This window comes from Mustela nivalis, assembly GCF_964662115.1.
Source record: "Mustela nivalis genome assembly, chromosome: X".
Lineage (NCBI taxonomy): Eukaryota > Metazoa > Chordata > Mammalia > Carnivora > Mustelidae > Mustela > Mustela nivalis.
Window position 1 is genome coordinate 19,973,101 of NC_139040.1, and position 13,537 is coordinate 19,986,637.

General features: G+C 48.0%; 1 protein-coding gene across 3 annotated transcripts; it reads right to left on the bottom strand.

Annotated features, from left to right (window-relative positions):
- Nucleotides 1-303: 303 nt before the first annotated feature.
- Nucleotides 304-11,123, bottom strand: RAB33A (RAB33A, member RAS oncogene family). Of its 3 annotated transcripts, none has more exons than XM_082717725.1 (2): nucleotides 10,047-11,122; nucleotides 304-890 (listed from the first exon to the last, which is right to left on the bottom strand). In XM_082717725.1, the coding sequence occupies exons 1-2, from the start codon at nucleotides 10,314-10,316 to the stop codon at nucleotides 435-437; spliced, it is 726 nt and encodes a 241-aa protein (XP_082573851.1). In that variant the 5' UTR covers nucleotides 10,317-11,122; the 3' UTR covers nucleotides 304-434. The 3 variants fall into 3 exon arrangements, with proteins under 3 accessions (XP_082573851.1, XP_082573852.1, XP_082573853.1); XM_082717726.1 differs by having other exon boundaries at nucleotides 10,059-11,109; XM_082717727.1 differs by having other exon boundaries at nucleotides 647-890; nucleotides 10,042-11,123.
- Nucleotides 11,124-13,537: the final 2,414 nt, after the last annotated feature.

Sequence of the window (13,537 nt, forward strand, 5' to 3'; positions counted from 1 at the left end):
ACCTAGGAAATATTTATGAGTCAACATCTCCTTTCAAGACTTCTCTATCCTCCACTTCCATGGGCGCCATAGAAAAACATATCTGGCCTGTATCCCACCCCCTCTGGATGTTTTTGCCCACTGATAGCACTGGGTGACAGCAAATTAGTCCTGAAGAAGTGACTCATATGATTCAGGTGGCATAGAAGGCTGGTAGGGAGTGTGCCTTGGCCAAGTGTACCCCTCTAGGAGGGCGGGCTGCTCTTCTACTCAGCACAGTCAGAAATGTCTTCCTGGAGGAAAGCAAGACATGAAGGCATGTGATAATCTATACAAATTTTATTTTAATATCAACTTGTATGGAAACAAGCAGGTATCAGCGTTATGTGGGCACGGAAAAAAAGGGAAAGAAAAAACTCCAGTAATGATGGATCTTGTATTTACACCATTTGGTTTCAACAGGGACAGGAAGTCTTACTGTTAGCTTCCTGTGGGAACTCCAGTTTCTGCACCTTTCCCTGCTGCCTCTCAGCATCACGATAGAGCAGGGATTTCTGAGCCTTTAATCGGCAAGCCAGGCACATGAAAATTGACTCCACATTCTGGCTCTCTTTGGGGTCCTTGGCCGAAGTCTCAAACAAGAGCATGTTGTGGGCATCGGCAAATTTCAGGGCTAAGTTGGAGGGCACCTGGATCTGTTCCCTCAAGTCACACTTGTTGCCCACAAGCACTTTGGGGACTAGTGGGGGCACAGCATGCCCATTGCATTCTTGGATCCACATCTTGAGGTTGGTGAAGGATGTCATCTTGGTGACGTCATAGACGAAGACCACTGCATGCACATTGCGGTAGTAATGCTCGACCATGCTTTTGCGGAAGCGTTCCTGACCTGCTGTGTCCCACACCTGAACCTGGAAGATACAAAACCCATATGTGGAGTCAGTAAAGAAAACAAGAATACATAGAAGAAAACTCGATTCTGTTATCTTTTTATTTTTTTAAGATTTTATTTATTTATTTGACAGACAGAGATCCCAAGTAGGCAGAGAGGCAGGCAGAGAGAGAGGAAGAAACAGGCTGCTTGCAGAGCAGAGAGCCCGATGCGGGGCTCGATCCCAGGACCCCAGGATCATGACCTGAGCTGAAGGTAGAGGCTTTAACCAACTGAGCCACCCAGGTGCCCCCGATTCTGTTATCTTAAACCTGGTAAGAGGGACGCCTGGGTGGCTCAGTCAGTTAAGTGTCTGCCTTCAGCTCGGGTCATGATCCCAGAGTCCTGGGATGAATCTGGAGTTCGGCTCCTTGCTCAGGAGGGAGGCTGCTTCTCCCTCTGCCTGCTGCTCCCCCTGCTTGGTACACTTGCTCGTTTTCTCTCTCTCTCTCTCTGACAAATAAAAATCTTTAAAAAGCAAAAATGTGGTGAGAAGCCCTGGCACAGACTGGCAGAGTGGACATATCAAAGTGTAGAGAGAAGTTTCTCTCAGGGTTTATAAAATTTTTCTTAAAAGTTCTAGTTGAGGGGCGCCTGGGTGGCTCAGTGGGTTAAGCCTCTGCCTTCAGCTCAGGTCATGATCCCAGGGTTCTGGGATCGAGCCCCACATTGGGTTCTCTGCTCAGCAGGGAGTCTGCTTCCACCCCCCCTCTCTCTGCCTGCCTCTCTGCCTACTTGTGATCTCTCTATCAAATAAATAAATAAATAAATAAATAAATAGATAAAACGTTCTGGTTGAAAATCTTGAGTCAAAAAATCTTAGGGCGCCTGGGTGGCTCAGTCGGTTAAGTATCTGTTGTTTAAGCATCTGTCTTTGGCTCAGGTTATGATCCCAGGGTCCTGGGATTGAGCCCCATGTCAGGCTCCTTGCTCAGTGGGACCCTGCTTCTCCCCCAGCTTGTATTCTCTCTCTGTGTGTCAAATAAATAAATAAATAATTTTTTTTTGAAGTCTTAAGGCTTTTATTTGAAAAAATGAGTGTAAATTGGTGAACTTTTCTGGAGGGCAACTTGGCAATATTATCCAGAACCTTAAAAATACTCAAAATTCTTCAAGCCTATAATCTCACTTCCAGATATCTATATGAAATAGCAGAGATGTGGTCAAAATTCTGTACAAAAGTCTTAACTGCAGTATTATTTATACTTTTTAAAAAACAGGAAATAACCTAAAAGCTCAGTAAGAGAATAGCTAAAGTGTATGTACATATCTCTACAATGGACCATTATGCAGACATTAAAAATTATGTTTTCAAGGAATAAATGGTGGAAATTCTCATAAAATATCAGGAATGAAAAAAGCAGGATATGAAGCTTCCATTTTCTATGGTTCTAGTTTTTCAGAAAAAATATTAAATATAGACATATGCCTAGGAAAGACATTTATACCATCGGTGATAAATGGTATTTTTTTTGTATTTTCCAAATTTTCTACTAAAAACATGTATCACTTTGTCTTGCATTTTTTGCATGACTTTTTAAAGTTAGTGTTAAAAATCTCACCTCTTAGCTTATTTTAGCTTATTGTTTGGTATATAAAAGGTAATTTAGTTCACTGGATTTTTCTTCTGCCTCTCAGCTTTTGGGATGAAGGCCAAATTATGAAGGAAAAATGCTTATATCAGTAATGAAGTTTCCAAAGATGCAGCTCCCAAGGGATACCCTCGAATCGACACACATTCAGCCCCATCTATTTCCCTTGTACATCCAAAGTCTTGGACAAGAGAAATTCATACTCAGAATGGTGATCCCAAGGCCCTATATAATTCTCAGTTATTAAAGAGAATTGGGTTGTGGTCACTAATTGACTACTACAGCTCTTAAAACCAAGGATAGCCTTTATTTGGAGTTAGCAGTCAGTCAGTCAGTATCTGGTAAATATAATTGAATCTCTTTGCTGAATGAAGATCTTGCAGGGCCCCAGAGTCCTCATCATTTTGAACACCAGTTTTCATTGTCCAGGCTCCCCTTCATCTCTAGGGACATGACTGCCACATTCCTTTGGCATGATTGTCAAATTCTCTCATTTTATTTTGATTTTCATGTCCCTAGGCCAGACCCTCCTTTCCTCACTGCTGGTCTACAGCAGAGTCTTTTGGGGTCTAGAAGTCTCCACTCCAGTGCTGCTTACATACTGCTTCCAAACTAGCCTTCCTAAAACCCTGCTCCTATAAGCATGGCATCCCCCTCTTCAGGAAACCATGACAGCCCTCTTCTGCACAAGGCATCAAATGGAAAAATCTCCGTCAGAATTTGGCCCCATCCAGCCTGGTTTCGGACTGTTGGGCTACACCCAGTTCATTCCCTCGTGCTAGTCTGTCCTTCCCCAACAGAAACTGGGCACCACCTCATTGCCCTGCATCTCACTCATCCTTCAAGTCTTAGCTCACATCTGCCTTCTTCCTAAAACTCCACTTTTCTCCAACTTTAATTTTCTTTTCTTAAGACTTTCGATTGCACTTTGAGTCTGTACCACACCATTTATTTTTTTTAAAGATTTTATTTATTTACTGGGGGTGGGGAGAGAACAAGCAGCGGGGGTGGGGGGAGGGAGAAGCAGGCTCTCTGCTGAGCAGGGAGCCTGACACAGGCCTCAGTCCCAGGACCCCAAGATCATAACCTGAGCCAAAGGCTGATGCTTAACCGACTGAGCCACCCTGGCACCCCAGTAACACACCACTTAGAATATATTATTTGTTCTCTAGTTATCTCATCAGTGCTCTTGACATTTCTGCACCCAAACTTGTAAGCAAACTTGTTTTTCTGCATCAGATCACTTGTCACCATTGTTGCCGTCACCATCATCATCATCGTCGTCCTCATCATAATCATCATCAAAAAGCAGTACTGGCCTGAGCCACCAAAACCACATTTCTGCCAAGGTGATTTCACAGAGAACATTCGACTTTGGTTAAGCAGAAAAACAGGTCCTTGAACACTGATTTGCGTCAGAAAGCAGAGACAGAAAAGATTTCATTTCTTCCACCTCGCCAGTGCTCTGAGCAGGGAGAAAGGGAGAGCAGGCCAGGAAGGGAATAGAGGTCAGTGGGAAGAGAGCGGGTATAGCACAAGAATATCATTACCACTTGGTTCCCGAGCCCCACCCCCACCCTCCAGTAGTCCTAACTCCTGCCTCTGAGTAAGGCTGAATCCCCACCAGCCCTCAGGCATGTGGCAGATGCTTTAACACCATGAGCTCAGAACTCTAAAAATACCTGCCACTAGCAGGAACACGGGTGGGCGTGTGTGAGGTGTTTGGGGCTGAGTAGGTTGGCTGTTTGGCTTTCCTTTGGCTCCAGAATTGTATACCCCATCCAAACTGCCGGAGCTGCGGGGAAGACCCTTTCTGCTATAGACCTCCCTCACCTTTCCAATGCCATGGGGAGCCCTGAAGCTTTCGTTTGGAGGCTCAGAATTTAAACTAGAGCACTGCTCCCACTCCACCTCCTTGTAAGCCCCACCCTAAAGTTCTCTGCACCCCTGTCTATGGCCAGCAGTGAGCCAGTTAGCAGGCTGCTCACAGCAGAAATTCGGAATGGATGGTGTGGCCTCAGAACCATCAATCACAAAGGGAGAGCACAGCAGCCGGACGGCTGCACACAAATGACCTCATTTTGTTTGGGGATTTGGTGTCCCCATTCTTAGCATCCTCCCAAACCTCCCATCCCTGCCAGACAGTGAAAGCATCTCCTTATGCTTCCCAGGGGGTACTCCTCTCGTCCATTCTTCCTTTCCTGTGGGCACTGTGTCTGCACAGTAGCCAGGGGTGCTGACTGCCCCTTAGCCACACACTGCTCCCCATCTTCTGTCCTCTCCAAGGTCTAGTGGGGGCGTAGTGGAGGCAAACCAACTTGGGTACAAACCTCAGCACAGTCACATGCTATTACTAGTCAAGTGTCCTTAGCCAAGTTACTCTATCTTCAGTGTCCTCCCTTGCAAACTAAGGATAACCTCAGCAGTCTTGTGGAGATGCTGTAAGGATTAGTGTTGCTTGTAAGTACAAGACACAATGCCTAATACACATTCTCCCTTCCTCCCTGGCCCGAAACCAAGTCTGGTCTGACAACTAATTGAGCAGGTGCTATGGGAAATGCAGCAGCGGTAGCCTTGGAATTGAGAGACCTGGCTTCCATCTCCTTTACTTAGTAGTGGAGTAAATGACTAGGCAAATTAACACACAAGAAAGAGCGTTTGCAAAATACAAGCGTTCTGCAAGTGCCAGTTGTTGCCATTGTCTCAGAAGACCATTGGCCATCCTAGTGGCACCAGTCCTTGGATCCACTGTTCTCCTTCTGGAAAGCACAGTAAGTTTGGTTTCTTGATGACTGGCTAGAGCCAAAGCAAAGGCAGCCACTTGGGAGGGGGAGAAGAGAGTAATGCTAGCAACATGCCAAGGGTGGCTGGGGACAGGCCCCAAGTGACAGCGGTGTTGGAGGAGGGTCGAGGGGCGCAGTGTGGGGAGCTGTTAAAGATAAATCTAGTCTTTTAAACCATTTTCCTGGGGCTATCGCTGCCTGAGCAAGTTTCAGCAAGTCCCCCACCCCTGCACGTGCTCGTAGCTGACATGGGTATTTCTTTTCCCTGGGGAACATATCTGGCATCTTTCTATAGATGAGGCATGAATGTCCTTTTGTTGGAGGCCAGTGGGGGAGGGTAGAAGTAGAAAAAGGGAGACAAATACATCTGTAACCTTTGGAGGATGCCCGAGTGGATGATGGGAAAAGTCTAAAACAAATCTTTTTTGAACTAGCTGGACTGTCCCATCTGCATCTAAGATACACACCCATTCACACAAGAGACTGCCGCAGAGAATGGCAAAGGAGGAGAGAGACAAAGAGAAACTCACGCACAGGAGAGGCAGCAAGGCAGACAGAAAAACACACACTGATAGATAATTAGCCATTAAGTGAACTGGCAGAAGATGGAAGTTCAGAAGCCCTAAGGAAGACATGATGTCATTCTGACTGCAGGCAGCTTCGGAGGGAACACTTAGCTCAGCCTTCGTCCACTCAGTAATGTTACACGGGAAGGTGTTGGTCCAAGTGCTCAGCAGAGGAAGAGAGTCCGCAGTCCTGGGCAGCACCTGTCCACGGCCATGGCTACCTGCAGTCTGCCTGGTCTGGAGGGCTAGGGCAGAGGGGGTGCCCAGCTGTTGCGGCGGTGGGGGGGGGGGAGACCAAACTAGCCAGAAGCATGGGTAAATTCCATGAGAATTTACAAAGAATGGCTGGAAAATTAGTTGTGAGCCTCCCCTCTCTTACCTCCCCATTCCAGCCCACACACACTCCTATTTGGCATTTTCCAGTGCTTTTAGGCTGAGGCAAGCTCAGCATGATTGAGCTAAACCTGTAGGAGATGGACACATCCTGTCATTAAAGGAAGCTCCACTCTTCCTTAGGGGTCGAGGAACACCTCCACACTTCCTAGGCTGATGTCAGGAAGAGCTGTGATCTTTCCTACATCATGCCCCTCTGTGTTCCTGTCACAGGTAACTGCATGGGTTGGGCACACCATGGGACTAGCCCAAATTGCGAGAGAAGAGCACTGGCCAGGGAATGGGGAGACCTGAGTAGTAGGCCTGTCCCTGTGTGATCTTGGGCAAGTCACTTTCCCTCTCTGAGCCTCAGTTTCCTATCTGTTAAGTGAGGACATTGGATTAGAGATTTTTTTTTTTAAGATTTTGTTTATTTATTTGACAGAGAGAGAGATCACAAGCAGGCAGAAAGGCAGAGGGAAAGGGAGAAGCAGGCTCCCCGCTGAGCAGAGAGCCTGATGCGGGGCTCGATCCCAGGACCCTGGGATCATGACCTGAGCCGAAGGTAGAGGCTTTAACCCACTGAGCCACCCACGTGCCCCGGATTAGAGATTCTTTAAGGTCTCTTCCATCTCTGGACATTCTCTGATTCTCCACAAAGGGAGACAGTCAAGGTGCAGAAAGTAAAACCCAGGCACTCAATTCAGTATCTGGGGTGGCGCTGAAGGAGACGTTTTGAAGGCTCCTCAGTTCTAGGGCTAGAACCCTGGGCCCCTGGCCTACAGGAGCCCACAAGGCTGGCTGCCCCGCCTGCCACCCCCAGCTGAGCACACTGCCCTGGGCCAGAGATCGCCCCCCAGAGCAGAGGGCAGCAGTAAAGAGCAGGGGCTCTGAATCCATGTAGAATTCCTGACCCTGCCCCAGGGAAAGCACGGTAGTGAGACAGAGAAGTGCTTGGGCTCAGCGGTCAAAGACTGGAGCTCCGATCCAGGTGCCTTTTAGGCAAGGTATTTAACCTACCTTTGGTCTCCGCATCTATAAAATAGGAATGATAATAAAAGTCTGATTTGCATAAGGCAGGTGTGAAGATCAAAGTAGACAGTTCATGCAAAGCGCCTAGCCGAGGCTCTTGGTTTAGTCAATAAATAGCAGTTGTTGTTATTATTATTAGTAGTATTATAATGTACTCATTGGAAGCTTTCCTGGATGTTCATGTTAACCAGGAAACACTGGATTATAAATATTGTGATCAGAAGGGGGTGGGGATCCATGGACTGGAGAAACCAAATGGGGCTTTGAAGCCCTAAAAAACGGCTCTGGTAATTAAGAGAGCAGCCCTTACCCCGATAACTCAGTCACCCATCCCCCTGCACAGGCTGGGACCTGGGGAGGCAGCCCAGTAGAGGCCACACCTCACTCTGGGCCGAAGAAGAGCCAGCAGAGACCTCTCCACCTTGGCCTGTGGCTATCTCTGGCTATGGTCTCGGGCAACTTCAGCCTGTCACACTGCACTTCTCTCCCTCCCCCAAATGGGAAAGGCTTTAACAGTCACCTCCTAGCAGGGGTTTAGCATTTGTTCCCTGAAAAACTCCAGGCCAGCCAGAGTGTGGGGCAAAATCTCCTCCTTTCTAGATCATGTGCTAGCTGCTGCGCTCTGCCATCTTCCCACGGACATGCTGCTCTCCCTGGCTGCCTTGGGCCCCGGCTGCAACAGCTTCACAGGGGACAGGGTCACCCCGTCCCTGCCCCCGCCCGTACCCTTAGCTTCTTCAGAATCTGCACTCGGAGGGCCCCTCTGTGAGCAGTGTCACAAGGCTCTGCCCTCTTGAAAATATCATCTTCCCAAAAAAGCCTGTATTAAGCACTTATCGGCACATGGTGTTGTGCTGAGTTCTGCTTCTGGTGAGTCACACCGTCACAGGCTCTGCCCTCTCGGAAAAAGCCTGGAATCTTTGGCCAAGACTGAAATCCAGTTTCGCTAAGTACTGGGGTGTTAGAAGGGAAGGAGTCTTAAAAATCTCTCCAAGGCCACTGGCCTCTTCCACTTGTTTTTCCCTCCCATTTCCTCTCCTCCCTCCCTCCCTCCTCCAAACTCCCGAACACTTCCTTTTTCTGCCATATGAATTTCAGGTAGATTTATTTCCCCTCTTTTTTTTTTTATTTTCCCTCTTTTAAATCCAGAAAACTCTTTGCCTCAATGGGACACTTGATTTTAAGCAAGCAATAGCATTAAGTGTAAAGGTCTTCGAGGGTTTAAGAGCACGTAAGGATATTCCCGCTTTGGATTTTTTAAAAAGGCATGTTTTAGAAATTCCAGAATCTCACAACCTTGCATGAAAGAAGTTAGACACACCACAAAAAGTCCAAACGAAGTAAACCTCAACAGAAGAGCCCTAGGAAGGGATAGAGACAGATAGCTACTTTTGACTTAGGAAATGTAGCAATTCCCCTCAAAGTGCAAGGGACAAAAAGGTCACTATTTCAAAACAGTGCCCTATCTTCCTGACCCTAGGACTCACTTGTTCTCCAGAGCTCTCCCTTACCAGGACTGAGCTGCCCATCTTCTTGACGTCTAGTGCCTTGGCCCAGTCTCTGAAGCCATTTTAAAACACATTCATTCAAGAAATAATAATAATAAAATAAAACATATTCATTTTAATAATCAAGGACTCCAGAGCTATGTACAGTTCAGAGGGTTTCATTCTTCTCCCTAATACTACTCAGCCCTTCTCTCCACATCACCCAGAAGAGGGGCCTTGGGGTCATTTGGGCTCTTTGACCAGCAGGAGGGATGCTGACCTTCACCTGACAGGGTCAGACCATAGCCTTGAGAAAAGCCCAGCTGTGGGCCTAGGGGAGTTGGCCTTTAGTACCCAATGCCTTTTGAGGTACATTCCTGCCCATCATCCTGCCCCCTGTGCTCTCCTGTCACAGGAAGCTGCCCTTGCCATGTCCTCCTTCTGCACATAGAAATATTTCTACATATTGAACTATTTCTGTCCTATCGGGTTTCTACCTTTTCTGAACTAAAGTGAGCATAAATGGTCAGACAAGAATATCTATACTTAGCCTACTTGATAAATAAACTAATGAGGGGGGAGGAGCAAGACACTTTTCCTTGGCCTCCAGATAAGTTGCTCTGCATTTTTACAAAGGCCTGCTGAAGACAATACCAACAGAATGAGTAATGAAGCAGTTCATTCATTAGGTATCACAGACAAATGAAGATATCATTGGCGAGAGACTGCTCCAAGAGAACAAGTTTGTTATGCAGGGCTGGTGGTGTTACGCAGGGCTCTATTTTGAAATAAAGGGGTTCTCATTCACTATGGATTTCTGTCTTTTCCCCCTCTCTAATGCCTCAGGGCTAAGCCCAAGTAGGTTCTCACAGCCCATTCGCACCCAAGAGGTAGAAGAGACCTCAGGATGTGTAAAGTGCTTTGGGATCCATCCCACAGACCAGAACCAAGAGATGCCTCATGTCTCCTTCTGCCCACAGGTGCCACTGCTCCTGGCTCAGGGTCAAGGATGGTATCAGACAAGATTTTTCTGTGGCAGATGTCAGGCAGGGGCAAAGGGCAGGAGTGTAACGACTCCCGCCAGCCCTAAAACAAACAAACAAACAAACCCAAAAAACCCACAAAAAATCCAAAACGGGTGAGGTGGGAACCAGGCCACTGAGAGAGGCGAAAGAGGATCTGAGGAGCTGCCAGGGTCTTGGGCTCAGCCAGCCGCGACACCAGCACGCGCTGGACGTTTACAACCACCAGAGCGATGCCTCAGCCGAGGCCCCCTCCCAGATCCCTCCCTTCCCGGACCTGACCGTCTGGATCACCTTGATCTTCTCGCCCTCGATTTCCACTGTCTTCTCCCTGAAGTCCACACCAATGGTGGCCTCAGTCTTGTCCGGGAAGGTCCCCCCGCAGAAGCGGAAGGTCAGGCAGGTCTTGCCCACGTTGGAGTCCCCAATCACGATGATTTTGAAGATGCGAATTTGCACGTACTGGTCCAGCGACGAGTCGAGCTCCAGGGACGCCAGGCCAGTGGCCGAGGCGGGTTGCAGGCTCCCATGGCCCAGGATGGGCTGCGCCATCTCCCCCGGACCGGACCCGGGCCCCAACCCCCCTCGAGGGCTCCACACAAAGAAAACGGCCACGTTAGTGCGCTCGAGGCGAGCGAGCTTTGTGCGTGTGTGTGTGCGTGTCTGTGAATGTATGTCCGCGCGTGTGTGCGTGCGCCGGCAACGGGTGCGCGCGCGCGCGTGAAGGGGGTGCCTCTCTCCCCAGGCCCCCCTCCTCCGTCAGCGCACCCTCCTTGCCGCTCACAAAAGCCGGCGAGCGGGAGAGAGATGGAGGAGAGTGGGCCGGCCGCGAGCCTCCTCCTCCTGCCTGCGTCCTTCGACCGGACGCTCGGGCGGGCGGTCCTTTGGCGCTCCCCAAGCGCCCGCCGCCGCTGCCGCCGCGCCTCTGCCTCGACCCTCCCCTGCCTGGACCCCAGGGACACACCGGAGGGAGGAAGCCTAAGGAGGGAAGGGAGGGGGTGAGGAGAGCGGCACACGCCGCCCCGGGAAGGTCTTCCTTTCTCCTTGCCCCCATTTATGTTATAGGTTGCGGGCTCCCCGCCCCCACGTCTCGGGGCGCGCGGGGTCAGTGGGCAGGGAGCACAGCTGGAGAAGACAAAGAGAGCTGCACCCTAAAGCATCTCTGGAGCACTTCGGCCCCGAAGCGGCACGACTCGGCGCGGGCTGGGGAGGGGCAGAGATACCTCTTTCACCTCCCGCGCCTCCTCGGCCCCCTCCCAAGCCCTGGGATAAAGGGATGCTCTGTCTTATTGAGTAAGCAGGTGCACTCGCGCGCCCTAGGGAGCCAGGGAGGGCGCTGCCAAGACGCGCCGTGGGCCGTGGGGGCCCGCCAGCTGACAGAGCTGGGGGCACGGGGTGTGCGTGTGTAGGGGGAGTTACTGTCTCTGTCACCGACTTGCCAGATGTAGGGGGGCGCGTGCCAGGCGCCAACCTCCCCTCATCACACCACGAGCACCCATCCTCTGAATGTTCAGGAGAGCGGCTTCCATTGGCTGTCGCAGTCGGTTGTGTTTGGCTGGCCAATAGGGAAGTCCCGCTGCCGGAGACGGCCATACGCGGGGTAAGAGAAGGGGGGAAGCTGGTGGTGGCAGCGCCAGCCAAAGGGAACTTTGTTTCCGGGGCTAACCGTTACAGACCCAGGTTGGAGGGATCTTGGGACATGGCATAAACCTCACAGTGTCTCCCATAGGATATAATGTCCATATAATCATAAGTCTTTCCAGAATGGTGGAGTTTCTAAAAGAATTGGAAACCCCTAGGAGGGTTCACCCCTCTGCAACTGAGTGTAGAGCAAAGTGGTTGGGTCTAATTTGCCAGAAGCCTGGATTATGCTTGGAAGATGATAAATGAACAGAACTTTCTTACGATATTAGGGGGCAGCTTCCCAAAGCTTACTAAGCATCACACGTCTTGGTGGAGACCTGCATTCCTTCTCTTGAGGGTGATTCAGGTTCAGAATTTACTTGTTTGAAATCAACTTTACTGAGGTACAATTAACATACAATAAAATGCACCCATTTTTAGCTTTTAAGACTTTATCCCTCCTCTCACACATTTCATAGGCAATATTGACATATGTCAGTAGCACCGACATATGGGTTATTTACTAATGCCAGCAGAAGTCAGGGATTCCAGCGGTGCACATGAGCTGCCATCTTATTTGTGTGTGAGGCTGAGCGGCCAAAGAGACAAACGCGACCAAATACCTTCCCACTATGAGAAAAGCCATTTAGTGACTCAGTCATATATCTGTAAGCAAATTGGAATGTGACTGCTCAGCCAAGTTGAACTTACTCGGAATGGCTGAGAAAATCTGGGGTCTTCTAGTTAATAAGCTGTTTAGCTGAGTTAGCAGACATATTTACAGATCTTTCCCAATATATGTGAGTCACCCATTTCTAAAACCCTAGATTATACTATTCAATATTAAAACCATCTTGGGGCGCCTGGGTGGCTCAGTGGGTTAAGCCTCTGCCTTCAGCTCAGGTCATGATCTCAGGGTCCTGGAATTGAGCCCCACACTGGGAGCCTGCCTCTCCCTCTCTCTCTCTCTGCCTGCTTGTGATCTCTCTGTCAAATAAGTAAATAAAATCTTAAAATAAAATAAAACCATCTCAAGAAGGATTTAATCTTAAGTGGGTAATCCAAGGTCATCATTATGAACACCAATTATTATTGTACAGTGTGAATAGCAATCTCATTGTATAGTATTTCATTTTTTTGATTGATATCTAAATACAGTTTGCTGCATCATTCTCCTCTGTATTTGTAATGCTCCTGGTGATCATTATCTACAGAAGAATAGTTATAAAAGGTGGGGGGTAACTATTAATTAGGCATACCCACTAGGCAGAATGGAAAGAAGCTTTGGCAACTCATACAGAATCAATGCTAACTTTCTGAGAGATACAAAAAATGTTACATCCACATGAGATTGTTGAATCTCATCTGATGTGAATCAGATGTGCACTTCCAGCAAAAACTTGTTACTGAGTCTGAGAGTTTATATTATAGCTCTAAGGTAGAAACACTGATTTCTGGAAGTATGGTATCTCAAAATGGCACCATGACCTTATAATAAAAATAGCTTGTTACTTCTGTGGGGTGAGATTTTGGGGACATTTCACTTATATTTCTGGAGTTAGTTTGTTGTGTGTGTATTGTTCTTGCAAAAAAAGAGATGAACTATAGTTTTTTATTAAAGAGCTTTTTTATTTTTTTTATTTTTTTTTTTTTTAAATATTTTATTTATTTGTCAGAGAGAGGGTGAGGGAAAGCAAGTAAGCACAGGCAGACAGAATGGCAGGCAGAGGCAGAGGGAGAAGCAGGCTCCCTGCCGAGCAAGGAGCCCGATGTGGGACTCGATCCCAGGACGCTGGGATCATGACCTGAGCCGAAGGCAGCTGCTTAACCAACTGAGCCACCCAGGCGTCCCTAAAGAGCTTTTTTAAAGAGATTTTTTAAGTGCTTCATTGTACCTATTGCAAAAATAAATGTGCTATACAGCACCTTTTCTTTGTGTTAATTGTGCATCACTAAATAATTGTCTTTCAAATATACCCAGCCGTTTTCATAGGCACCTGATCATCATGATTTTGACAGGGTTTTCCAAAGCCTCTTTCACCAACAGATATGATTAATTTTGTATTCCATGTTTATTGTTGTTATTGCTTTTAGAAATAGCAAGAAATATCAATGTCCATGAGGCCTTTAATATATTAATATTAATAATT

Bases quoted from the DNA above. Each gene is read 5' to 3' on its own strand.
- RAB33A (XM_082717725.1), bottom strand. From the start codon at position 10,316: ATGGCGCAGCCCATCCTGGGCCATGGGAGCCTGCAACCCGCCTCGGCC. The intron at 891-10,046 runs GTCAGGTCCGGG...TGTATCTTCCAG, and splicing joins AGATCAAGGTGATCCAGACG to GTTCAGGTGTGGGACACAGC.